Source organism: Mycteria americana, chromosome 2 (assembly GCF_035582795.1).
Source record: "Mycteria americana isolate JAX WOST 10 ecotype Jacksonville Zoo and Gardens chromosome 2, USCA_MyAme_1.0, whole genome shotgun sequence".
Taxonomy (NCBI): domain Eukaryota; kingdom Metazoa; phylum Chordata; class Aves; order Ciconiiformes; family Ciconiidae; genus Mycteria; species Mycteria americana.
In genome coordinates this window covers 20,749,421-20,777,221 of record NC_134366.1, presented here as the reverse complement: position 1 = coordinate 20,777,221, position 27,801 = coordinate 20,749,421, and the positions used below count along the sequence as shown (strand labels likewise).

The window sequence follows — 27,801 nt, the reverse complement described above, 5'->3', positions numbered from 1 at the left end:
ACCACCGCTTCAAAAGACAAGGCTGGCTTAAAACTTAAATGTAGTATACTTACTGGAAAATTAAATCTGAGCATGACCAGAAGTCTTAGGAAAAAAAGAGAGGAAAGCCTAAGTAACACTTCCACTGTTGAATAGTTTGTTGGAGCCAGAGAACTGGAGCAGGTTTTTAGATCTGGCACATTGTGCTGGTTTTGTATTTTAGAAGCTTTCATTTTACGTCGTGAGTGCATTGGCACCGATAAATTTCGTACCAACAACCCATGCGCATCTGTATTATAAAAGCAGCGCAAGAGTTTGGCAGGCTGTTCAGAGGGCATGGTAGACGGTTTGAGTGGCATGCACAGAGAACCAGCCAGGGAGCTTGCTGTCCACTGTAGCTAACGTGTCCACGTAACTTGGGCAGCATTCCTTGAACACCACATTCATACCGAACCCTAAGCAGCTGGAGCAGCTGTGTGAAGTCAAGGCTTAGATTAATACTAGAGACATCATTAAGTGAGTAATTACGAAGCTGTATCTCTCCCCTCCCTTTCACTTCACCTACTTTTAATAGAATAGCTCCTCAACCATCTTCTCTGTGGGGAATGTCTACTTTATCATGAATTCTGTCGTGTATTTTATAGGTAAAAATATTGCTGAAAATATTGTCTTGCTACATCTGTGCAATAAACTGAAAGGAACTGAAAAGTGACAAATGTATTAAGAGAATTAAAAGTTTGTCAGAATACAGACAAAACCCCACTTTTCTGCCATTTGCCCACGATGTGCAGCACAGGCTGTATCATGCGCTGAAAGCCCTGACAATCAAAGCCTTGAAATTCTAGAACAGAAAGCCCTCCCTCCTCCCCACGAATTGTTTGGGCTTATTCCCAAGTACTTTTTAAATAACTGGTTTAGCGTAAGATCTTACACGTTAGTGAAGTTCTGCCAATCCTTCTATCAATTAACTACTGTGGACGATCTTCCTGTTTTTGTAGTAATATTAGGATTTAATCCATAGAATCATCAATTACAAACCTCAGTATTTGCTCTCAGAGCACAGCCTAAGCCCCAAAACCCAAAGGCTCTATGTTTCAAGCCACTTTAAGTACGCATGGAAGAAGCAGGGTAAAATCTAATGAAAAAGTTTTAAGTGTCTTCTTATTTTTTCCTTTGTGATATAGGCTACAGGTTCCATTTTAACATCCAAAATTCATCTGTAAGCGATCAAAACCATAGTTGAAACACAAGAACAAAGGATTTACCTAGTGAGTCATCAAAGTGCTTTATTTTATAAAGCCTTGCTCATGTTTGGAGTGTAATCTAAGCACTAACATACACAATAATGAGTCTTCCTTGCCCTGTCCAAATGAACAATTTATCAACAAGAATGAGTGACAAAACTGCTACACAGACAAAAAGAATGCTTTGCTGTAAATATCTAAAATTGTCTAAAAATGTACACTTGGCTGCAATTAAATATGTACTCCAAGTATGTGTACCTCATTTTTACTTCAGGGTCTCCCTGTGGCCTCATACTTTAAGATGCCACAGCATGCTTCTGAAAATGAAACTTGGGCGAGAATGTAGACAATTGGGGTATATAGGGAGAGGACAAAAAAAATATCAAGCCACAGTACCAACTTATTTAAATACATACAATACAAAAGTATACACATACATTACAGTGCTGCGGACATCACTAAGTCAAACGTAACAAAAAATCCTGTAGGAAAGGTAGGGGAAAGGAGAAAAAAATTAGTACACAGCAACAGGGATACTATTGCCTTTGGCCGCTGAAGAGAGTGTAATGGGTTGCTATTGTATAGGCTCCTCTGAAGTAAACCACTACATACGTTATGCACAGTTGCAGGCTTAACAGCGCCGACACTAGTTATGGAGAAGGCATGCTGGCACTCCTGATTTGAGTTATAAACGATGATGGGGAGGGCTTGACTTCTCTTATGTTGCCTACAAAATCTAACCATTTCAGTAAAGAAATTTTAAAGGCACAGCTTTAGCACAGTGTATAAGTAGATAGACTTTTAAGCATATGTAAATTTGTCTCTTTCAAGCATGGAGTCTTTCAGGGAAAAATACAAGAAGAGAAGAAATACAATGTTGATGTTTAAAAATTTTAAACAAGTTAAACATGATCAGCACAGTTTTAGGCAATGTACTATACAATCAAACTTGAGTAAATGGTAGGACAGGTCATTTTGATGCTAAAAGACGACCTTGGGAAAAATCCCTCTGAAATATCCTTTCTCATTTTATTGTGAAACACTCTATCACGGAGGTGAGCGAGACATTCACTTTAGTACACTACTGCACATTACACCTTGGAAGATGACAAACATTACTTCATTTGTACTGCAAAATAACTTTACATGTAAACTCAAAAGTCATATATTGTACATGGCTCTGAAATTCAGAAATATCCCTGCTTTCCTAATAATGTAAACAGTAAAATTCAGGGTTCATTTTTCAAGGGATAATCTATAATAAAATACCGCTGTTTCAACAGTACAACATAAGCATTTAAACTTCAAATTCCCAGTAAATTACAAGGGAATGGAATTTCTATCAGTGTGCACATCTTTCACGATGGGTGAAAGATGGAGCTACTATTGCCCAAAACTATGCGCTTCTTCAGATAAGCTTTTTTTCCTCTTCTAACATTATTAGTTCCTATATTGCAAGAATATAAAACAAATGAAAACTTCAGGTAACAAAGTGAAATAAACAAAGTTTTCCCTTAACGTAAGTTTACTGTAGCAAAAATGTACACATAGCATGAATTACGTTAGCTCTTTGTAAGATAAGAGACACCGGCGCTCAGATGTCTGAGAGGCTGAACTTCCTGATGCAATGTTCTGAAAAGACGACAAAAACCGGAGAGGGAGAAAAAAAAGGAAAAAGCCCAACTGCTAGGAACCGAATGGGAAAAGCCTCCGGCAGCAAGGGCTGTTGCAGCTGCTTTTTTAAGGAGTGCCAGTGTGCAGGGTGTAAGTGTAACGTTCGCAGTAAGGTTTTTATTATTATTGTCATCATCATCATCATGAAGAATACTGTCATGTATCTTTTTAGTTCAAAAAATAAACTGATCCACAGTTTACAATTTGATATCAATATTGTAAATTTAACATGCATTTACTCTTCCCCACCCCACAACTCTTTGCTTATTTATTCCGTTTCAGCTGGGAGCATCAGAGTATTACTGTCACAGTGCACTCTGAGTAAGCTGTTCTATTTATTTAATTTATTTTAATTTTTTTTTTGCACACACAGAAGAGTCAGAAATAGCTAGAACTATGCTGGGAATATCAGGCAGCTGTTAAAGCGAGTACTCCACCCCACTTCAGTCATCTTTGCCAGCAGATGTAAACAAAGGGGTTGCTTTCTGCAAGATGAGCGCTTCTCTGAGTTCCTTTTTTTCCCTACACTTGTAGCCACTGCTGCTGTCCCCAGGTCTCGTGTCTGTCCTATGTAACATGATAGGTTACGTCAAGATGTTGGCAATAAAGTCCAAGAAGCGCTTTGAATACTGTTCAGGATTAACAGTTGAAATTTCTGCACCAGCCTATACAGAGAATTGGGAGGGGAGAGGAAAGAAGGAAGAACCAGCGTTTTATTTGATGCTTCGTCACCGAGAGCGTTACTTACTCCATTAATTTCATGTGCAGTCTCAGAACCAGACACTAGAAACACAAATTGTAACGGCCCTCAAGCAGAATCTTACTGATGCCTTTTTAGGTTTCACACGAGTACAGTGCTACTTGGTACTCACCGCCGTAACTGTAGGACACCCATCTTCCATTGCTGAAACGTATTCTCTTTACTTTCCTTACTTCTCTTTACTTTCATTGTACTTCAGTCTCCTATACAATTTCTACTGCATACTTAGCCATGCTACCCACTGATTCATCAACAGATTCTGGGCTGCTGAGCAGCAGTGTCTTCATATAGAGAAGACTAAATTATCATACTCAAATCTGGTGTGTCAATACTTGTGTAATGTATATTGCTATCTGAATGCCAAATAATCTGGTTCGGAACATATGGTAACAATCAGTAACATTTTGGAATATATGGTTAACAATCAGTAACATTTTTTCAACATATATGCATTTAAATCTGGACTCACTGAATAAGCTGTACAATTGCTATTTCAATGAAGTAATGATTCCATTCATATTTTTATTCAAGGTTTTCAGAGCCTTAGGCCACATTTGTATTTATATTTTTCCTGTTTTACAAAAGGGGAAAAATCGCGTGCATGCAATTAATGAACAAACTTCAGTGTCAGGTGGCTCAGGATGGAGATAGCAAAATAAACAAAATGGTTGTACAAAGTAATGTTCTGTAACAAGTTCTAATCACAGTCAGCTTTAATAATCATAGTTGTTATTTACAACATGCTTCTATCCCTTATTTAAGCCAGAAGTGTGAGTTTTTAAAGTCTGCTACATTCAAAGTTCATTACTAATTGCCAGATAATGGCTGCATATGGTCTGCATCAACTTTCAGCTGCTCTGAGAGCAGAGAGGGTAATGAGAGCATTGCTTTAGAGAGACAAAAAATACCTTCTACAGGCCTGTGCAGGGCTTATTGCTGAGCATTCCATACCACTCTCTACTGTAAACTAAAAAGCCCTGAGCCCTTTGCTTACCCCCCCCCCCCCCCCCCCCGCCTCCAATGACCTGATCCTTTAGATACTTGGACAGAGGAGAGATTTTAGCCTCATGAACCATTATGCTCTTTTTAAAAAGTGTATGAAATTTGAACCTTAAATCACCACAGGAGCGATAACGGTAGATATAAATCTGGAAGACTGGGCTGCTTCACCATGGTTCTTTGGTGTCTGCTGCTAAGCAGCAATTTCAGTCAAAATAAAGAAATTCATGGTAGTCAAACAGAAGCCTTCACTTAATGGTCTCCAAGTATTTAATATGTACATTTTATGCTTAATTTTGCAAATTGTACTTTTTTTTTTTTTTAAGAAGTCTTGTAAAGTGAGCCGCATTATATGCTGAAGAACTAACTCTCAACAGGCTGTACCAAATAATGAAACCATCACTAGGTTGATGAATAATGAAACCATCACTGAAATAAGATTCACAACAGCTTTCACAGAGCTGTATACTAATATGGGTGTCTGGTGAACAGCTTTGCAAGAATCAGGTGCATCTCACAAATTTAGGACAAAGTCCTAAAAAGGCATCTCACTAGAGTTCTTTACGGGTAAGAAAGCTATGCATACAGCTGAAAAGGGAGTTCCACTCTCAGTATGTAATGTGTAGCAGTTACTCTGTATTTTTGTATTACATATTAAACTAGAAAAAGACCTGAAAAAATTCTATTTCCCCTTTTCCTAGATTTCCTGAACTATGCTAATGATTGCACTAAACAACAAAAATGCAGACGTATAAATGGAATCAGAGGAAAAAAACCCAACCCAGATACTTACCCCATGCTTTACCGTTTTTGCAGCATGGGCAGCTTTCTTTTTTGCATCATAATGAGTAAGAATGTCAATAATGGCCATAAAGTATACTTCCTTCCTAGGTGCATCTGAAAATGGCAAATATATGGCAGTAAGAATGACTTTTGAGACATCTTAATCATGAGTCCTCCTTCTAACAAAGGAGACTTTATAAGGCTCAATCAGCAGCTAAGACAGGTTAATAATGTCAGTCAGAATCACAGATCTGTAAAAAACACAGGCTCAAGCTGTCCTTAACTGAGAGTTTAACTGCACTCATATATAATGCAAAACCCCCTAAATGAGTGTAAAACACCAGCATACAGAAGCAGCAATTATTGCTCACTTAAAGTAATGTGGATTTCATCTTCCTTTGTGGAAAAACTACGAAGTTTTATATGAAAGGTAATTCTCCTGTGTCAACAAATGAGAGCATATTTTCTTTATGAATAAAACCATGTATTTATCCATGTAAATGCTTATGAAAAAAAAGAGAACTTTCCTGTCTTGAACAGCCACAGGTAACTAGTTATACTTAGTTTTACACGTTAACAGCAAACCTAGTTTCAGGCTTCTTATACACTCCTTATGATGACTTTCTTAGCTGGAACACAGAAACTGGGTATGAGTGCACAGATTTTCAAAAAGCAACCAAAAAAGTGAAATATAACTTGGAATGCTGCTTTTCTCATTCTTTCTAGACCTGTTTTTAACAGTGTTACCTTACCTGCCAGGAAAAGAACAACTATAGATACTAGATTTCCTGAAAGGGATGAAGAAATCCATGAATTAACTGAGAACTGCTGTATCTGAATAGCTAAGCCAGTATACAATTTGATTGTGTAGTAGGTGAATTATTTGACTGCATCCCCACACATCACAATATTTAAGAAATATGTTCATAACAATGCTGAGCATTATAGGTGTCTTCTGCTTTCTGCTGCACCAAAGAGCAACTCATTTCCTCTTCTGCAGAGTGAATTTATATTTTGCAGTATAACTTTGCCTTTACGGGGTTACTAAGACTTTAGGATTCTGGTGTAAGAATCAAAACATCTTCACAGAAAAATATTTATTACTGCTTACTTTCATGGCATTTTATTCCATAAACATCAATAGCTGGATCAAATTCCCCTGGAGCCAAAGGCAGCGAGCTGTTCAGCGTGTTTCCTGGACTGTCTGGAGGGGTTCCAATGGGGTGGGTCCCATCACTTTCACCTTCCTCTTCTCCATCATTCTCTTCACACTCTACTTCTTCCTGCTCAGCTCTTTCAACATCATGAATTCCAACCAGCAAGCTGTAGTCCATGAGTTTTAACTGAGCAAGGAACTAGAAAGTGATAAGCAACAATTTATCAGTATCACTGAAAAATGTAAGCTCCACTTACAAACAGGAGAAGTTACACAAAGACGTCATCAGTCAAGAAAAACGGGCATTTCTAAGAGAGAGCAAAAGGGAGGATTAAGTGATAAAGCTAGCAGAGAGATACTTGAATTTATTACGATGTAGTAACAGCACACAGGTCACTTGCAACTTGTATTACAAAAAGGCTATAGCCCACTCTCCCAAAATCCTCAGGGGAAAATAATTTTTCCTGTAGCGAAGACCAGTGCCTGCGTGAGCCGATGACTGTCACTCCTGTCTTGTGTTTCAACTAGGGCTATCCTGTCACCGCTCAGCGTCCAGACTGGCCTCTGTGCTATCAGGCGTGTGGCGTGCTATGATTTGGTGCTAAATCCGTCCCCTCACTCCCTTTTAAGTCTTATTAAAGAATCGTGAAAAAGTGTTTAAATATTCTTGCAGTGGAAAGTAGTGAAGTTTTACACCATGAAGACATGAAACGATGCTATATTCCCTTCACAGTGACACACAATTTAAATCACATAAGCAAAACATGAATGTGAATGAAAGGGTGGTTTTGAATAAAGACTGAGGATGGGAGTTTTTAGCAAATTGAAAGATGAATACACCTTATGTATAGACAAAGTGTTATTTTAGTTGAAGGGAACAGGCTAAGGCAGAAAGCTAAGAGAGGAGGATGGAAATAAGGCAGGTATAAAGGCAGGAAGATGGGATAAACAGTTCAAGGGGGTGAGGGGTAGGCAGGGCACAGCTGTGCTGCAGCCTAAAAGCAATACTGCGATTTTGAACTTGTGGAGCCCTTGCTTATGGTATGCAGAGAAAGCGGCTGAAAATACAAATTGTTTCAGTTTTTAGAAACTCTAAATGGTTATAAAAAGGAAGTTAGAGCAGACCAGAGAAGGGATTTAAGCCAGACTTTGGAATAGTGATAGTGATGAAAGAGATGAGCATAAAATACTAGGAAATGAGAAACTAAAGCTTGTAAAAATCCTGATTCTGAGAAAAGAGAGGAATCAGAGATAACAAAATGACTGTAAAGTCAAGTACTAGAATAAATATTGTGAGACTGAGAAGAGGTTTTAAGAAGAAAGAAGAAACTGGTTTCTAATAATTTCAATATAATAAAGCAAAAGACTCTTCACAAGACAGAGACCTAAGTTTGAAGAGATGATGTACAAAGATAGACAAGAAGAACAGATGAGATTGGCCAAATGTGACTGAGTGGAAGGACTCCAGGCATACCATTAGGTACTTGATAAATACCGAGAGAGACAGGAGAAAAATCTACCAATAATCATACAAAAAAGCACGAAAGAGAACAGACTTTTGGGAAAAAGAGTGAACTGCAAATTAGAAGATAAAAGCTCTTCAGAGAAAAGTGTGCTGCTGCTGACTGCGAAAAGACTTAGGGAGATCAGCACAAGGAAAAGATCATCTGATTTAAAATGGAAAAAATACCCTGATGTACTTTTTCTCAGGACATTTTCAATGGAATGAGGAGGCAGGAAAACAGACAAGAGGACAGCGAAACAGCAGTAATAGATATTTGTCTGTTTGAACACAGGAAAGGGACATAAGACTCTATTATGAGAGAAATATAGAAACAAAACTTACTCAATGACAAACAAGAACGGATATAAAGTCATATAGTTTAGAATACTACTCCATAATATGTTTAACTATAAATACTGTGTGATAAGATAATCATATGCTAAGTGTTGTGCATTTCTTTTCAATGCAGTGAAATGTGAGTGTTTACACGTTGGGTACAAAGTGTATACTATCAGTTATCTAACAAGGGCAGAAGAACCAATAAAAGAAAAACAAGGTTAAAGAACAGCTTGCCATTGTTAAAATCAGGTGCCAGATCACTTCACGCTAGGGGTTTACGTGGATATTTAACAACGCTCTGTATAAATTTCAAAACCATAAAAAATTGCCTCTCAAGACATGATCTGGAATCTGCCATTATATTCACAAACCAGTAAATGATGTAGACGATCGTACACAATCCACATTCTGGGGTAATATAGTATCTTCCACGTTCCTTGCACATACTTAAGAAACCGTTTGCAACCTACTTACTGTAAAAGCATTAGTCAGCAACAGCAGTACATGTTAAAAGAGCACAAAACTTAAACCCAAATAAACTTATCTCTAGAGCTGTGATATCGGTAGAGCAGTTTTCCCACACAATATTTTAAATATAAAATAAACACACATTGACATTTCACAAAATATTTATGTTTTCATAATTATCATCACCACAAATTTCTCATCGTTACTATGATGGGAAATTAGATTTCCTCAAAAGCAAATTACTGGGTAAATTCTAAAGTGACAGTATTTTGTTTTGTGCAACTAAAGAGATACAGATCTGAAGAACTAGGCAAGTCAATTCGCAGAGCCATTTTGATATAAATAGCTGAAAGTCTTATTAAGTCACAGACACATTTTGCTATCAGGTCTCTTCCAACAAGGAAAACAGATTTTAAGCTTTGAGTATAAGGGCTGCAAAATATTGTGTTTAGTGACAATATTTTCAATTATGGAAACTGAAGTCAAGCTGTGTGAACTAGTTAGCCCAATATTTATTTTCTTTTATTTGATGAACTAAATCAGTTATAATAAAATATTACACTAAATTCACATATTAACACTTTTCTATTAGTGTATTGACTATATCCAGCCAATTACAAATTTATATGAAAGACTTCATTAAGATAACGAGTCCAACTGCTGTATACAAATTACTGAAGCACTCTACTGTTGCGATACGAAGGATGATTTAAAACTGGATTACTAATATGAAACAAATAGAACATGCACGGCTGTGAGTGGGGATGCTACATCCTCTGTTACGGACTACAGTCCATGTACGGCCTCAGCTCTGGTGTACCTCCACCTGTAAAATACAACTAACAATACTCACCTCTCTCTTGGGGGCATTTGGAAGTACTAGGCTTGTAAAGCGCTTAAGTACTAAGTAGTACCGTCATTTTAACATCACATCATCAAGGCAGGGACAATGCATGGCAACCAGCTATGACAGCAAGCCATTTATCGCATCAGCAAAAGCAACTCCTGAAAGTTTAAATTGTGTTTCATTTAAAACACTTAGTGTTTACAGTCTTATAAACAAGAGTTTTCATTAATGAATTACAGGTACAGTTTCCTGGGATATCTGTAATTTGCCGCATGCTTTAATCACATATAACTGAACAGGCACATGCTTACCTCAACATCCTTTTTCAGTTTCTCAAGGAACATCTTTTTGTTATTCTCATCAATATGAATCTTTTGGCCATCGTTAATAAAATCATTGTCTTTGAACGTCGGCAGCTCTTTGGCCTAAAACAAACCAAAACTCCTGTAAGAGAGGGATCGCAAAGAGGAGTGCGGTGAAGCTGCTGGCCCGGCGCGGTCCCCCCACCAGCAGCGGTGCCTCGGGAGCTCCCCTGCGCCCGCGAGGGCACCGCCGAGCCGCTGCTCCGGGGGAAGCAGAGGCACCTCCGTCGCACGCAGCTCTCCGTAACTGCACCCACGGCGCCGTTGGCTTAATTTATCCCTCCTGTAAACGACCTAGAAGGTATACGTTTACTGGGCATGCAGCAAATGTAGCTAAGACAAAATCTCTGACTCAATGCTTGATTTGCATCGAGCTTCTTCCAAGATGTCATTTGTCAAAGTGACTGGCAATAAATGAAGTTGAAACACAATCTATACCTCATAACAAAGTGCTATTGCATCAGATCTTATAGATGAAGTCAGATTGGATTGCATTTTACATAGCTACTGTGAATGTTTATAAGTGCGTAATACCAAATAATTATTTAAAAGGCATCAAGTGAACATGAATTATGTAATGCTGCTTAGAAGTGGTAAATGCCAGAGAAAACCACTACCTTTTAAATAAGTAATTAAACATTCTTGATGTTGGAGCATTAGTTGATTATCTTAATCTTTAACTCTCCCTTGAAGTGATTTGGAAGGGCATTAAGGAAAGCCAGAAACTTTGCGCGGACAGAGTAACCACTGGTTTCAGTACTAAGACCCCTCAAACAGGCTCTGTTTTCAGAGGGCAGCGACTGGAAGTTTACTTAAAAAAACCCAGCAAACCAACAAATGAAAAAGCAGTTGCTTCAGGGTATTTGGTCAAGCAAACTAGAAATAATAGTAGCTTCTGCAATCAGAGCCTTTAAAAAATTGGCCCATTAAGAGCAAAGAACAGCCTTTCTCCCTGCCCCCCATCTTTAATAAGTGGTAGGGAAGAACAGGTTTACTTTACAAAGAAAATGTTGCAGAACAACAAAGTGCTGCAACCCTCAATGACCATGAATTAATGGGTACTTTGAGTAAAATAATTTCCTCTTAATCTGAAAGTCCTTCCACTAGGAATAAAAGGCAACTAACATCACCCTACTGGCATGTCATCCATAAGTTTAACTAGTCAGGCGCTGCTCATAACCTTACTGGAGACGGTATTTTTCATATAGTTTATTTTCTTCCTACAACACAGTAAGGAAAAGAATCTCAGAGGTTCTTTTCTCTTCTCCAAAATGTACATACTGGAAAGCACAGCATTAAAACGTGAGCATCATAGCAGACCCTGAAATGCCCTTATAGATCTTCACAACGGCCAAAAGTTCTTTTGGCTGTTGGGCTGTGCAGAGAAGTGGCCGAAATACTCAGTTCCCCAACTGTCCAAATTTATTTTTTGGACCTGGAATTTGTGACTTGCTCAAGATCCCACAATGCTGCTTTTGTTTAGAAAAATGACCCTTCTCTTCCAGTAACTGCCCAAAACCACTTAAGCAATTAACAACATTTTAATAGTTATCAATCCATGTTAAGTCCATTGCATCCTGACACCTATGAACTCTGGAAAAAAATACAGTCCTAGTCTGGCTCCTCTGAATTATTACTGTGTGCATCTAGAACATCCTGATATATTAACATACCCTCTAATAGAGGCCCTCTATTTTATTTTAATTTAAAATAAAAGGAAAAAACCCCACGCAGCTGAGACGGAGCTATAACCATTCATCCATCCCAGACTCCTTCCATGGAGGAGTCATCCTGCAGTGCTCCACTGCTTTAATTACAGACAACGTTAGACACTTCTTGAAGCTCACAATGAATTGGTTACTACAGTATGACAGCACAGTCTCCATCGATTTTCTTTCTGGTCTACTCAGTAAGCGGTTTAGGATGAAAATGAGTAGGGGAAACATCAGATAAGCATTCCAGACTAACAGCTGTAGAGATTGTCATACACAATCGAGCAAACTGTCCTATGGACGAGGGCTAATTCTGCAGAGGCGGGACTGCAGATCCAGGGTTGTTGCCAACACCAGAGGATGGAATCTAGTGCGTGGGATGCTTAAGAATGGAGGAGATTTGGATGAATAAATTTAAAATGAAACGATAATGAAAAGAATGCAGGAAACCAAGCTCCCTTCATTTCTAGCCCAAAGTCACTAAAAAGAAATCCTCAGATTATCTTTCCACCTAGTATATCCAAGTTATTTATTAAACTAGGCAGAGGGTAAAGTGAAACAAACCCATTAACTCTGAAAAAAACCCTTATTAGTGCTGTTTAAAGCTGGGGGGTGGGTAAAGAGGAAGGATGTGCTTGTGGTTAAGATGCCGAGATGCAGGTTCATCTCTAGGCTCTGCCACAGTCTTCCTGCACAGCACGGCATCAGCCACTCGGACCCGGCGGGCGGTGGGAGGGGGAAGCGTGCTTCTCCACTGAAGACAGCCCTATCTTCAGTAAAAATAAACTTACATTACAAGCAATGTCTTTTTGGAAGATGCTAGAGCTGGTAAGCCAGCCATGCAGGTGCCACACTCCACTTCAACCTTGTCTCTAATCTATTTTTAGTAAAGGTGAGCTAGCAAAGCTGACACAGCCGCATTTCTTGCCTGCCATCACAAGACCCAAGGGGTACTCCCAAGGACATTCAGGGCAGTGAATCAGCTTTCCCAAAAAGCCAGACTCTTCGCTGCCTCGTGCGCAGGCTCCCCCAGCCCTCAATAACCCCTCTGAGGATTTTTATCTGAGGTCATTCTTCTTCACCCAAACGCCCGTAGCTGTGAAGACCTGGCAAGTGCAGAACTGCATAAATTACAAGCCAGTACCGAGGCATGTCGGTAGAAGAAAATGGAAGGAGAAAGAAAAGCAGTGGGTCCCATATAAGCAACCAAAGCTAAAAAGCCGCGTGCCAGTGGTTGTCCTCACCACATGATTTGTACGATGCCTCCCAGCCTATTCTCTTCCCTCTTTCTAGGTGTTATTAGACAAAGTGGTTTTTTGGTGTGCTAGGCAATATCATTCTCCCTATTTATTTCAAGCTGAATAGCCCTACGATACTGTTGCAGTCCCAAATATTATTAAAGATAGCCAGCACTAGTAGTGATTCTCCTAGTACTTCAACTGAAATTCATGTCTTAAAATTGATTTGTGAATTTAGGAATTAAAACCTATGAAATACGCAACTAGGAGGGCCTCTCGTAGTTATTTAAAATTCATAATATATACGATCATGTTGAAAAATCCCAATATGTACATTTTCTTCCTACGCACTGAAATAAATAAATACAAAGAAAACCACATTGTGGCAGTTTAAAACACCATCTGAATCAAAAAATTGAGACTTTGCTTTAATGAAATAATTGATAGAATTAATTTTTAATGAAGTCTCAAATATTTCCAATGAAGCAAAATCCTTGTTGGAAAAAGATTCTCCTAGAATGTAATTCATTATAATGAACATATTACTATCATTAAAGAACTAAATATTTTAAGAGCTGCACAGGAGATGAACATCTAACTACTTCCACTAAATTAATAATAGATTTTCTTTCTTAACCATCTCCATCGTTTTTAATCCCCTACTTAAAGATGCAAGAAAGGCACGATAGATTTTACAAATATGAAGTACTTATTTATTAAAAAAGCATGTTATTTGCACACGTCAGGTTTGCATTCCAAAGTTTGCCACGGTCACAGAGAATTTTATGGCAGGAAGATTTCACTGCCTTTGAAAGGCTGAAAAGCAATAAAGCTTTCTTTGACTAAGATGACAGAACGATCAAGCCTGATTCAAAAACTAAAATTACAGTAAAACAGCCCACTGACATTGTTTTTGGGAAAAAAAAAAAAAAAGCTTGAAAGGTAAGAACCAGGTGAAGTTTTATTTCTATATGAACATGGAAATAGTTTTTGCAGATGTCTTAACACATCTCCATTCAGCATCCTATCCTAATATGTTGAAATGAAGATTAGCAATTTTTTTTCCCAAAGGGATTTTTGTGCATCATTACCAAAAATAATGATCATGGCTAACATTAATGCCAATATTTTGGAAGAAGCTCACTAAAACAGCTGTAGGACAGTTAAGTTTCAGAATAAGTCTTGGACTGAAAAAGGAAAAAGACTAATTGTCTTCACAATCTGGCAGCATTTTCTCACCTAAAAAAGGCAAAGATTAGGTTGTAGGAGAAATCTTGTATAGCAGCCTTATTGTTTGTTTGGAACTAGCCACGAGTCATGTTATTCACACAGCTAATCATGGCAAAATTGGGCTTACAGTTTATAACTTTTGAAAATGTTATAAAATATCTGCCAAGAGTGAAGTTCCACACCCTGGGCTTCTTTTCACAGTGGATGAATAATTATAGCTCCACCACAGCTCGCATACACCTTTTTTTTAAAAAAATAACTAAGTTAGATTAACTTTAGACTGACTGGGCTCACCAGCATATATGGAAGGCAGTATTTTTAAAAAAAGGATATTATGCTAAATATAGTTTGCAATAATTTGGCACAGGTAGTTTTGATCTGAATCAGAAGTCTGGAGTCATTAGATCTACAAGATGGAAGAATAAGAATAACTAGAGCTTTCTTTGGAAGTCTGAAGATTGCAGCTTCTTCCCTCCAGTAGTTATGGGAGCTGGGTCCAAATTTTTGTTGTACAATTTGCCTTGTCCTAGACAGGGGTTTCTAACCAAACGAGGGGCTGCAGCTCCACTTGCCATCACAGGACTGTAAATGGCAATGGAAATAGAGCTGTAACCCCAAAATGGGGTTTGAGAGGGAACACTGGAATGGTTTTAGCTCGTGTAACAGGCACTTTTGTAGGACAAAAGAAATTGTGCAGGACGTTGTAGATGGATTAGGAATTCGAGCATGTACCAAAATAGTAACGATATGTCTTTTCAGTGCTCAGGGAAATGAATCCAGAATTATCCCTAGGGTTAATATCTTCCTGCTGCAAAAGGAACATGCAACATATAAAAATGTAAGACAAAGTTCCCCTTTTATTTTTTTTTTTTTTAATTCTTTTAACATATGGAAACCAGACTTTTAAAAAACAACAACAAAAAACCCAAACAAAGGCAAACTAGTGATTTGTTTTGAAAAACAGTAATGGGGTTGGTGTCATGTGAAGGTTAAATGCTGAAACAGGAATCTGAACTCTGAATGTCTATTCCTATCTTTGCGATGTATTGCAGTGTGATGTTTTGAAAGTTATAATCTCTGTATATGCAGCCTTGAGATTAATTTCATAGAAAAATCTAAGACATGCTTCACATGTCTGTTGTGTGAGATCAGCATATGAAGCAGATTGAAATCACTAAAAGAAATCAGTAAAAAAATGAAATTAGCAATTTTAACATAGCAGGAAAATATAGCTCAGAATTTGGGATGATCTACCTTGAATGCAGTTTTACCTACTGACATCAAAAGAAAAAAATCTAATTCAAGACTGAGTAATCTTGTTGCTATGCTCCTACACTAAAATCCTTCTTCCTTTAGTTATAATTGTCCTCTCAGAAACCAGATAATTTACTATACGTAAAAAGTAAAGCTAAGAAGTGATTTGTTACATCTAGCAGCATCTTCCAAACTAACTATTAGAGCTAGGTATTTTGCATACAATTTAACTAAGATGTAACATAGCTGTCATCTATTGCAATTTTTTTCCAAAAAGGAACTTGAACAGAAAAGCCTTTGTTCAAATGTATTTACTGTAATTTTTCTGCATTTATGCTTATTTATGAAACAACACATACCACAGAGGTGGCAATGCAACCAGTTTTAGACTAATTTAAAAACATGTAATAATCTCTGAAATTGCTCAAGAAAGATGAAATATGGTGGGCTTCAGTTCAGTTAGGTTTTATTTTTCTTCAAATTTCCTTCTGAGTTGCTCACTCACGAGCAACATGCTTAAGTTCTTTATAAGTACAAGTAGACTCAGCTGTAACTGCTAATTTGATGTGGTACTGCAAGCACAGCATAATTGTGAGCAGGCAGACCACCAGGGGAGTTCTGCATTATCCTGGTTTCACTTAAGAGGGCAAAATTGTCCAACGAATGAATAGAAAATGCCCACTATTAAAATAGTAAAAATAAAAAAAGAGAACTAAAGCCTAAAAAAAAAAAAGGAGCAGCTGTCAGAATTTGAAACTGTTGAAACATACTGTTCTTTTAAAATTCAAGACATCTGTAAGTGCATGTTATGATATTTGTTGCCAAGAAAGTGATGCCTTTACTATTAAAAATATCACTTATAATGCAAATGAGAGGAATTGTGTGTTAAGGTGAAATCTACAGGATGGAGCTTGTCTTCGCACCGATTATCACAAAATATTGAAATGACGGTTTCAGAACTTCTCATCAATATGTTAGGATATTAAACAGTTGAAGACAGTCAAACAGGAGATAAACTGAAAACAGGACAGAAAAGTAACATTCTCAAAGTCATTCCAGCCAGCTTTTCCTCCTAAAAACTGATTTAAAAAAATTGTTTGAATACTTTTTTACACTACAAAACTAAAGTAGAAAAATACTTTTTTTTCCTGATTTCTTATTTTATAGTCCATTAAATCTTTCTGTGTAATTGCCTCTTCTTTATTAACTGAGTAAATAACAAAAGAGTAGTTCGATAGGAAAAAGATTCAAGAACATCATAATTTTAGCCGAGTTTGCCATTTCAAAGCAATTGATCTAAAATTTAGCACAGTCTGCTAAATTCTATGCACAGTCTGCATTAGAATGTGACTGAAAGACTTGCTCTTCTGTTTTCTGGCTTCTGCAGCTTTAAAAGAAGATAACATATTCTGAAAACCATTTGATTACCTGAATATTGGCATTTGATATTAAATATGAATTACTTAAAAGCCCATTTAGAACTACAGCATTGCCAGACATTTTAGCACCAAAAGCTGTCTTTTATTACTTTTCTGTTTTTCAGATGTGAATAGCAGTGGATACTTTTATAATAAGTAATTAAATAATGCTGCCATTAATTGAAATTATGTTATTAATGTCATTTCAGGGCGATATTAATAAATTGATGATTTAACTTGCCTCTGGCTAAAAATTAGCTAATAAGTTACTACACCAGCTAAGTATTTGCGATTGTCTGGTTTTGTTTAATCATTCAGAGCAATTTCTTCTAACACAGGCGACGCCAAAACCTCTTCAGAGCATTTGCTAAAATGCCTTTTTTTTTTTTTTTTTCCTTTTCAAGCTAAAATTTTCCAGGTGTTTTAACATCTTTAAGATTGGCTTGACATTCCCACAAAAGACAACAAACAAAAAATTTGAAATAGGGACATCTACTTAAGAGAAAATGGAAGTGAAAAAACATGCTACAGGGCTCTCACTTGCCAGTTACAAATAATGGGCCATTTACATACTTGTGTCACCACAGCCCTCCAGGTCCTGAAATGAGTGCCACACGTGCAGAGAGACAACTCATGATAGCAGGTCTTTAGCACTGCTCAGAGTTTCAAAGACAAACGTTCCTTGTCTATTCCTATAAATACAAAACCCCCTTTTTATTTAAGCTTAAAAACTGTGCGTTAGAAACACTTGAGCAGTTTAGATGAGTAAACCACTGCAGTTCTAGTGCCTGTTGCAGGAGATTCAGATCGCAGTGACGATGAATGTTCTAAACATCTACAATACAGACATGCGGTAGCGTATTCTTCTGACCCTTTCAAATCAAACACCAGACTCCAGAACTTATAAAAAAAAATATAATAAGCAAAATATTATTTTTCCCTTGCTTGAATCCCTAAGAGTCTTTCTTAAAGTGTTTGTAAAATATTGCTCCCTCTATGAACTTAGAAGTCTACCCAATTAATTCCTTTTCTTAGAAATGTTTGTTCTGAGTGCTAGCTCGTGGCTCCCCTGCTGCACTGCATTGGTGTTTGAGGGGAACGATGAGTAACAGAAGGCTGTTCTAACAGCCTCAGACCATCTGCTTGCAACATCAATAAGCTTACGGTAGTTCGGTCTCCAAGAAATCAAATTCCTTTGAAAAGAAAATAATGTGTGAGATTTAAAATAGCAGAAGAAGAATTTGGGGGACCAGTTTTTTTTTTTCATAGAAGTACTCAAAATAAAAGGGGAGGTTCTACACGTGTTGAAGTTGATAGGAATTTTTGTTATTGGCCTTACTGAAGTTATGATTTCACATTAAATTTAGAGAATAATTGTTGTATACAGTTATACAAAACTACACAACTTTATTTCAACTTAGCTATAATCAAGTTCAACAGTAATTTTGCCATGAACTTAGATGGGAACAAAATTAAGGCACTGTTTCTTTGAGGTTCGCACTCAATGTATTAACTACAGTACGTGTGTACTATTATTAATCTATTTATTGTGAGACATATTCCTAAAACTGCTCAAAACCACTGCACTAAATATGTGTATAGTATCAGCTCCTGTATAGCTGAATATATGTAATATTGTTAAATTTTACATTACTATTCCAAGCATTAATGTTGCAACCTAAGTACTCCTATCCAAATAATTTGCCCTCCTCATTATTTTAGTACTACCAGTGGAGGTTTTCAATGACACTAGGTATTGTTTGTAAGACACTGAAGGGTTAATCCCTCTGCTTTAAAAACTAGACTAGAGTTGTGCTAGTAAACAAGAACAAAAATAGACCACAAGAAAAGAACGGAGACCATTCAAGACATGATCTTGAGGGCCTGGTACAGCAGAAGAGAGGTAATGCTGACTATTGTAACTGCAGTTGGCATTTGGGACACAGTAGTTGCCTAATGCTGGAAGAAGAATTTTAAGTGTTCTGTCATACCTTAGGACGAAGTGGAAAAACTTCACACAGAATTTTTCATGCAGCGAGAACTGTAGGACTGACAGCTACTGCATGTCCCTTACTCCTTAGTGCAGTTGTGTGATCTGTAGAAGACTGAGAGAGGCAGGTATGGCACAACTAATGCTTAGGAGAAAAACAAATGATCTGAATGGAATTTGGGGACAACATAAAATGAAGTCTTTTAAGTGAATTGCTGAATGATCTTATGCTAATTCAGAAGGAATGTGCTCAGAAAAATTAAGAAAACAAGGGTCATGCGTTCCTAGACTTCACCCAAATTTGGAAATCTAAGAAGTCGTAGATGATGGAGACTATGTTCCACCTTCAACTATCTGTAGAATCTCTAGACAAACCTCTCCTAAAGTGCTATCAGGCTATTTCACTGATATCTCAGAGAAATGTTGATTTTGAGAACATTAAATTTTCCAAATGAACTGAAGTTGGAGATGGAGAAAAACCAAGTGATAATTTCCTTTTAGAGCAAAGTTTCAGCCCAGAATTTGAGGGAGACCGTCTCTCATAACAGCTACACATACACCTAAGTCTGTCAGTTGTTTGCTCATTTGTATGAGCTTTACATACCCAAAGGTTCTCACAACTCAAGGTTTGGTTCATCTTTGCATTCACTTTAGAAGTGGTGCCATGTCACATCATTCCATTAACTGACATGGAGCATCCATAAATCTCAGTATTAAAGAGCAAGAGAAAGAAGATGAAGAAGCAGGAGGGAAGAGAAGAAAGTCCTGATATTTTCCTACCACAGGGCAGGCCCTGAAGAAACTAGGAAGAGAAGAGAAGAGAAAAAAGGAAAAGGAGGAGGTAGAGGATTGGCTCACTTACCTCTGAAATCTCAACACCACTGCAAACCAATATTCAAAGGTCTGCAGAAAACAGAGGAAAGATAAAGGGGGGAATAAGGTAGAACTCAAGAGGGGAGAATATGACAGAAAACAAAGACAAGGGGCAGAACAGCACTGGTTATGTTTGTCCTGAGACTAGCTAGCAGGTTAGATAACTGAAAAAGAAACAGAAATGCACCATACCTTTTCTTTGTCACTGGCTTCTCGAGCCACAGTAGAGCCCTGAAACAGAAAAAATGGATCTAAAAATGTGCATATGTCAGAAACTAATTTGAAAATGTTACGATAACAGGTCAAAAAGCGGATGAACTGCATCCTTCTGAACTTGAGAGCTGTTTTAAAGAAAGGTGATACAGTAGGTAGAATGCCCAGGGCTGCTGAACTGCTGCAATCATTTGAAGAAGATGTATCATGAGAGAAGAAAGATGGATTAAATCCTCAAATGCTCTACATCTCTTGTCCTCCTGACTGCTGGAGCTTCTTCCTCATGTTTCATCCTCGCTTTGAGACTATCATCCTCGAAGTTCAGTTTGCTTGACAGACTTCTCATCTTTTTGTGCCAATTTAGCTGTATGGTTATGGAATAGCCTATTCTATATAACTATTTGGACGTATGTAATACATATTTGAAAAGGATGTCACACAATTTAAAAACATAAAAATATTTAAAAGATCACAAAGTACAAACAAGAACAAAGCACCTCACAGCAACATGAAGTCAAAAGAAGAGATGAGACCAACTGTGGATTCACAAGATTTACAGTGCTTGCCAAAGACATTTTAGAAATCTATTTTTTTTAAAACTTATTTTTTAGCTTAAAACTACTAGGCAATATGGTGTTTTCTGAATAAGCTGGAGGTGACAAAAAATGGCTATATATTTCCTTGCAAATTTCTTGGAGCAGGACCACATCTTTAAGTACCCAGCATTTGTTTATCACATAATAGCACTGCAAGAAATAACTACAAACATGATAATTGGACACTGAAAGATGGGTAAATTAGCTCTATCATTTGTTGGAAGGTGTGCATTGTGTAAAGAAGTGCTGGAGTGGAGTCATACTAGTTTAAAGAATGTGAGGATTCCCAACCACATCTTTTTATACCATGTTTTATTCTGTTTGCAGAGAAAAACTTAGAAAACTTAGAAAGGATGAAGAGAAAAGATAAATGGGACAGTACGTCTTAGTTATTATGTATGGTCCTGCAAGCAGGGATTTCATTGCATTATATCGTTAACTGATAACAAAGCCTGCTAGAAGTCTGACATTTTAGTTTACTGATGATACACCTTTTATGTTGTATTCTGTGTTCCAACAGACTGCTCCAACAGACTATTTGGCCTGAAAAAAGAGCAGCTGAAAGCCAAACTGGAGGAAAAAAAATGGATTTACAATAGTAAAAATGAGGGAGATCGCCAAATTTGACACTGAAGTAATTTTAATAAAATGCCTCAGTGGCCAGGAAAATACCTTTGAAATCCTATGCTGATCTGTGGTCTCTTTTTCTTAGTATCTACACAGGTGGAGAGACTTGTGGGACAAGTGAGCTCTCAGGGGGTGTCAAAAATACTCATGTATGAAAAAGGACGCTGAACCTACAACCGCAGATGCTGTAGCAATGAAAATCAAGAAAAAGTGATTTATAATATATGCAGAGTCACTATAAATCTGCTCAGTGAAGGAGTTTGTTTTGAAGAATAATATGATATTGAAGTTAAATTTAAATTGCAAGAGAAGTTTCTCTTTAAAGCAATTCTGTCCAGCTGGACAAACTGAATAGAGTACAGAAACGTTCACAGAGGTAAGTAATAGCAAGAGCTGTTGACATCAATGCTAAGAACGTACTGTATATAATTTATGCTTCTTTCTGTTGTGCTTTTGTCCCCTTTTTAATGCATCTGGACATTATAACGCTCTAAAACACATACAGTTCTCTCAAATTAAAAAAAATATATCTCAGGTAAGCTCTACTGCCAATAATACTAAATACCAAAAAGTCAATTGTTGACAATCTGGAAATCAGTTCTTATAAATCCCGTTCAAGTCAACTATCTAACCAATTGCTAGGTAGATACTTGACAGTAGGAAAGGATGGTGCAGTACGTAGCATTACAAAGCTCTTAATACAGAATGCTAAATAAACATCTTAAAACAAGTTTGCAGATGCACTTAGTGGTTTGACACATAGAAATTAAATGTATTAGAAAGAAGTAGGTTTCTAAAGGGGAGACTTTATGGAGGAAATTAAAATACCATCCCTTAGGTAGAAAGACTAAGACTATATTTTGGGCATTCGTTGTAAGCACTGTATATTAACTATTGGCAAAATTACAGTGAGCAGATAAACCTTCTGAAACAAAACTAAAACACACCTGATTATAAAAGCAAGAGAATTTTTTTTTTTAAGAACCTTCTCTTTTTTACTTGAATTATCTTTAAAATACAGAATGAAATATGAAGCTTTTGTAGTAGTGATGTACTTTGTTAGTAGCATTTTATTGGTTTAAATTATGATGATATTTAATTATTTTATAAAAGCTCTCTGCAAAATCAACTTTGGCTGTCCATAACGTTGATAAAAACCTATAGGAAGCAGAATTATTATTGCACTTGTGTGAATGGTTTTACCTTTAACCATTAGTTATGTTTAACAAACATACCCGGTTAAATTGCTCCATTTGAAAATGCACAACACAAATAAATTTGTACAATTTCTATAAAACCATCCTTCAGTTTTGCTAAGCTAGATGCAGAAGTAAACCAGTTAATGCTGGCTCTTACATAACACAATTTTAAATTAATAAAATTCTGAGCAATATTCAAGCATCAGCATAATCTAACATTTATAGTAAAGATTTTCAGCTATTTTGTCAGTTATTTCTGTCAGTTCATGTCAGTTATTTCTCACCTTTAAATCATATTTTCTATAAACAGATAAACGATGGCTGAACACATTTCTTGTAACAATCATATATACTTCTACTCCATCAACAGTAAGCCGGTACATGCCCAAAAACTGGGGAAGAAGTGTATTCCCATGACACTCCACAATAAACTGCAGGACCAAAAGAAAAAAACAGAAATGAGGATGGATACATGTTATATAAATATATACTTATACATTTTTAAAGATAAAACACCCAGAAACAACACATCTATTTGCTGAATATATATCTGTGTGGAGACAAACTTTCAAAAAAATCATGCCAAAACAAACCCCTTCATCAGGAGGTTATCCTGCTTTTAGAACAGTGTTTAAAAATTAAAATCTTGAACTGCTTAACTTATAACTCTTGACTTATATAGACAATCTCATAGAAAGAGCAGGCTCCATTTGACACACCCTTCCACTTTTACAGCCCAAAAAGCACACCTAAGGCAGATAACATATTTGGTACTGATGTCAAAAAACAGAAATATTTTTTCAAACATCACACCGCTGTATTTTGTACTCTGTTGTCCCAGATGATATTTAATTTGTATGTTTCGCCCTTCTCAATCTTTGTTTATTATGGTGAACATTTATGGTGCTGTCACCAGCAAGGGGTATTATTTATTACCACCAACTTCCTGCTAGTTCCCACGTGATGGCTGCATTTCAGGGTCAATAGAGTTGAGCAGTGAAGTGCAAGATCCCTGTATTTTTTTATTTACAAATAATTATACTTCCTTAAGGTCATCATATTCCATTACAAGTGGGCTATTAACCTTGAAAAGATTTGCCACCTGCACCAGAAACCTGTCTTTTTTTTTTTTTTTTCCCAATCACTTGCCTTACAACTAATAGTTTTAATTTCTATCGGAAAGACTACTGGAGGAAGCAGAAAAAGTACAGACTATATTGATGACAAGAACTATTGAAGAATGAATACTCATTCCCAGAATAAAAATGCCCATACTGTATTAATCCTAAAACCAACTCAAACACACCCACTCATATTTTGTGGAACCAAGGAAAAATTAAGCCACAATGATGCAAACCAGAAAAGGACTCACCAGCTTTCCTCTTTCTGTTATTACCAAGTCTCAAACAGAGGAACTTGGAGAAAATTTAAAAATTCAAGCCCCAAATAGGAAACATGAACACTAACCAACAGTCAGCTTTTAAAGCAGATCAGCTTTTAAATATTCATTGAATACTGAAGCTGCTGTTTCTTTTGTGCCAGAGCAACCTGGTTATTAGAAACACATTATTCAAAAATACAGGAGACTTTAGAACAAGTTAACCGAATAAGCCAATTTTAATTGTTTAACAAAGGTAGTTAGTATTTGGTAACAAATAATACAACAAAGCTCTTGGAACCCCAGAGATTTTGCAATTTTGGGGTCCTCTGCTAATTTTAAGGAACTTCTCTCACTAACTTTATACTGGAATCTGCACACATCACATACAGACTTTCCTTTTTTAAATGGCAAAATAAAAATAGAAAGATTTAAGAGTCCTGAAAACAATCCTGTCCAGCAAGAAAGAAAGGGAATGAACAACAAAGATGGAAATTGTTGACTGTGAATTGAACATAATTTTGACTAACGACTCTGACACACAAGCTTTGTTGAATCTTGCTGGCACAGTTTGGGCTGTAACACTCCTGTCTGCCCTGTAGCTGTACTGGAGGTTACAAGCCCCAAAGAAGAGAACGTGTAGTCATGACGCAGTTGTGCCACTTCACAGCGAAGCATTTTTAAGCTCAAACTGCCTATGAATGGGCAAAACGTCTTAAGCTGCTGCAAAAGCTCAGTGAATGCAACTCAGAACCTTAGGAAGGAAATATGACTGTATGCCCCAATATATGAAGAAGTTGGACAGTAAAAGGCCCCAAAAGCAATGTCAGTCCTGAGCAGTGCACAAGATTGATCAGTTCGCACCTGAGAAGACTTCTGTGTCTAACAGATGCAGAAGTTTTAAGTTGGAGTTGTTGAATTGGAGGCTTTTCAATCATAGGGCTCTTATCAACCTCACAAAGCAGTTAGAACATGTTACAGGATACATAGCTCATTTTGACCATCAGTAGTTTCTCTTAGAGATCCGATCATAAAGTGAAATTAGAACTATTAATGCTGAGGTTACTGAAAACTTGTTTAAAATACTAATCCCTATTAGTCAAACTACATTGATTATTTTGTTATAAACACCAAGTATTTGGCATATATCCTAAAGGTAAATACTTTTATAATCCTTTAGAGAAGGTGGGAAGGGTTGTTCTTATAAAAACATTTACTGAGTGATTCCTTCTCTAAGCTGATTAGGTTGTGCAAGGATGATAAAAATGAATCTAGCTTCCAAGAAGAGTTTAGTGCCTCAGAATTTCAGGCCACTCAACTCATTAATGGATCCAGACATTCCTAATCTTACAGCTCTTAACTACAGAATTTGAATTAAAATAAATACTATTATTCTAATTTTCCACATGGGGATCTGAGACGCAGAAACTTTATCGAAATCGTACAAAGAGTTTGTGCCACGTGAGGGAGCGGCAGCGAGGCATCTCGAGTACCAGGCTAATAACCCCCTGCCCTTCCTCTCAGCTGCTAGGGTCACAGTCTTGACACTTTAACCATCTCTTCAACCCTAGCTATTGCTAACTCTCCCATTTTAACCTTTCTGGTCCTGAGTGTCCCCATCTGTAAAACAGCAACGTCATTAACATAGAACACGTGCAACATACCCACTGTAATAACATAAAATAAATCCTTTGGTTAGCAGTACACAACCCCCTCCCAAACTGTTCTGTATTATGTAACAAGGAAAAAAAAGGCAATTAATGAGAGTCGCTTAAGTCCTATTTGTAAGTTGAGGTTAGCCATCTGCTAACGCTGTTGTTTCATTTTACTATTTTGCAAACAAGCCTTCTGAAAGGGCAGTGTTACTAGCATGCAGCACAGGACATGAAAAGCTCTGCTAGTACCGCTCTTCACTTGATAAAAAGGGACTTGGCCGTGTTCTTGCAGACTTCTAAGAGACCTTCTCAAAGCAGACCACGTACTGCAACAGTTGTCTCCTACTCCCTGCTGACTGCGGACACTCGTGCCATTGCAAGTTAAAGAAAAGCCCCTAAAATGATTTCAGTGTTTCCCATGACAGCATTTCTCATCCTGATGGGGAGACAAAGGAAAGAGGAAGGAATGCCACTTGCTTTCAGCGTCTACAAGGTTGGTCTAGAACTTCCTACCTTTGAAACTATCAATCCCCCATATCTGCATCACAGAGGAGGCAAAACGTGTCATCTGTTTGGGTGGGAGTCCAGCAGGACTTGCACTGGTGACTGTGGTTGGCAGATTTTCAATTTGTCCATCTTGATATAAATGAAGGAGCAATTTAGTCACCTCAAGGTGCTTTTTAGGAATGATTTCCTGAAGTTTCCCACTCACAGCTGGAATAAAAGTGAGCCTAGAAAATAAGCCGGTACATGCTTAACAGGACTGCTAAATTTCAGTGAAAGAAAAGACCTTCACTCCTTTATGTTAACTCTTTCTAAAAAGAACATTAAAACAATTCTATCAAGCAGCCTTGCTAAATAAAACTGTAATAGTTAGCTAATACATTTACAAGCCTTTATATGCAGTAACAAAATCTATCTTTTTAAAAGAGTGTTGTAATAAACACCCCATCATTTTTTGTTAATTCAGACAATTTTCATTTTTCTGCACAGCATGAGGACAATATTACCATTAACAAAATAAAGTATCATCAGCATGTTGACACATTTTATCAGCTGTGCAGCATAGGTTTCAAATACGTAATTTTCTGAGCTCTCTTGAACCCCATGCTTAAAGCTGAAAATTAGCAAGAAATTCTTTATGATCCTATATTCTCATTAATTTTTGTATAAATACAGCCTCAAGATTGCTTAATAAGAACAGAACTTTTCCTATCTCATTTTACATGAAAAATAAGACTCTCAGCTTCTTGCTTTCCCATGGTAATGCTAGTAAGATATCAGGATGACTAAAAGATAACATAGCACATATAATTTATTGGCAAAGAAGCTATGCCATTTTTGCCTCTTTTTGGAAAAACATGGGGTAAAATTCCCATTTCTTCTATTTCTCCTCCTCCCCTTGGAGATAATCTGTGGAATGATTTGACATCAGGGAAGACTAAATCCTGAATTATATCTATCTCAGTTCTATGTGAAAACTCAACATTCCTATTTCTCACAAATAGCCCTATTTTGCAAACACTAATTCAGAAATACACAACATGCTCGTGCTCTGTTACCCCTTTATATATTATTTTCATGATTTTCTACATCATGACTAAGGCAATCATGCCTGAATTATCAAACGCTTATGTGACAAGACTGTACATTCATTAGGATACTTTCATTAAAGGAATTGAATAGCAAGCGATATAATTATTTAAAAACATATTGGACATTGTGAGGGACAAGACGTTGATACTCCTTTTTTGGGCTCAACTTTCTCTTTCAAATCCTCTTGCCTGCAATCAGAAATATCCTCCACCAATGTGTTGTGTGCATATGCGTTGACATGTGGAATCACTCCCCAAAAAGGAGGTTGAGAAGTTGTCCACAGTTATATCATGTTTCAGAATATTCAGATTATTGCCACTTTCTTGAACTCTAATAATTTCACAAAAAATTATCCATTGGGTACTTATGTGACACATCAAAAGGATTAATTAGCCGAACTACAGCACACAACAGAAAGTTATAGATTTTCAAGGCATTTAAAGCTGTTTTTTTCTAGTAAGTCATGTAATAAAGTAATTTCATTTAAAGAAGCGTTCAATAAATTTACAGGTTTTCAGCTACAAGCCCTGTGATTCACAGCCTTACATTTCATGTTGTTTCAGACTTGGGCCAGTGTTAATTTTACTTCAAAGTGCAACATAATCTAAATGTTACCACCAGGTGTGATTTATCTAGGCTGCAGATGTGCTACCAGGAACATTATACTTGGCACTGCTACAATCAAATGAGTCGCTGGGCATGCTGAT

At 37.0% G+C, this 27,801-nt stretch overlaps 1 protein-coding gene across 1 annotated transcript in view; it reads right to left on the bottom strand.

Moving 5' to 3' along the window:
• Positions 1-740: 740 nt before the first annotated feature.
• The window catches only part of PIP4K2A (phosphatidylinositol-5-phosphate 4-kinase type 2 alpha), a 119,848-nt gene continuing 92,787 nt past the window's right edge, over positions 741-27,801 (bottom strand). The window contains exons 5-10 of the mRNA XM_075492668.1: positions 22,750-22,896; positions 20,023-20,061; positions 10,065-10,178; positions 6,551-6,794; positions 5,450-5,553; positions 741-3,562 (exon numbers count right to left, since the gene is read on the bottom strand). Of these exons, the coding sequence (XP_075348783.1) occupies positions 3,482-3,562; positions 5,450-5,553; positions 6,551-6,794; positions 10,065-10,178; positions 20,023-20,061; positions 22,750-22,896 (729 nt within the window). The 3' untranslated portion in view covers positions 741-3,481. The remainder of the gene's footprint in view (positions 3,563-5,449; positions 5,554-6,550; positions 6,795-10,064; positions 10,179-20,022; positions 20,062-22,749; positions 22,897-27,801) is intronic.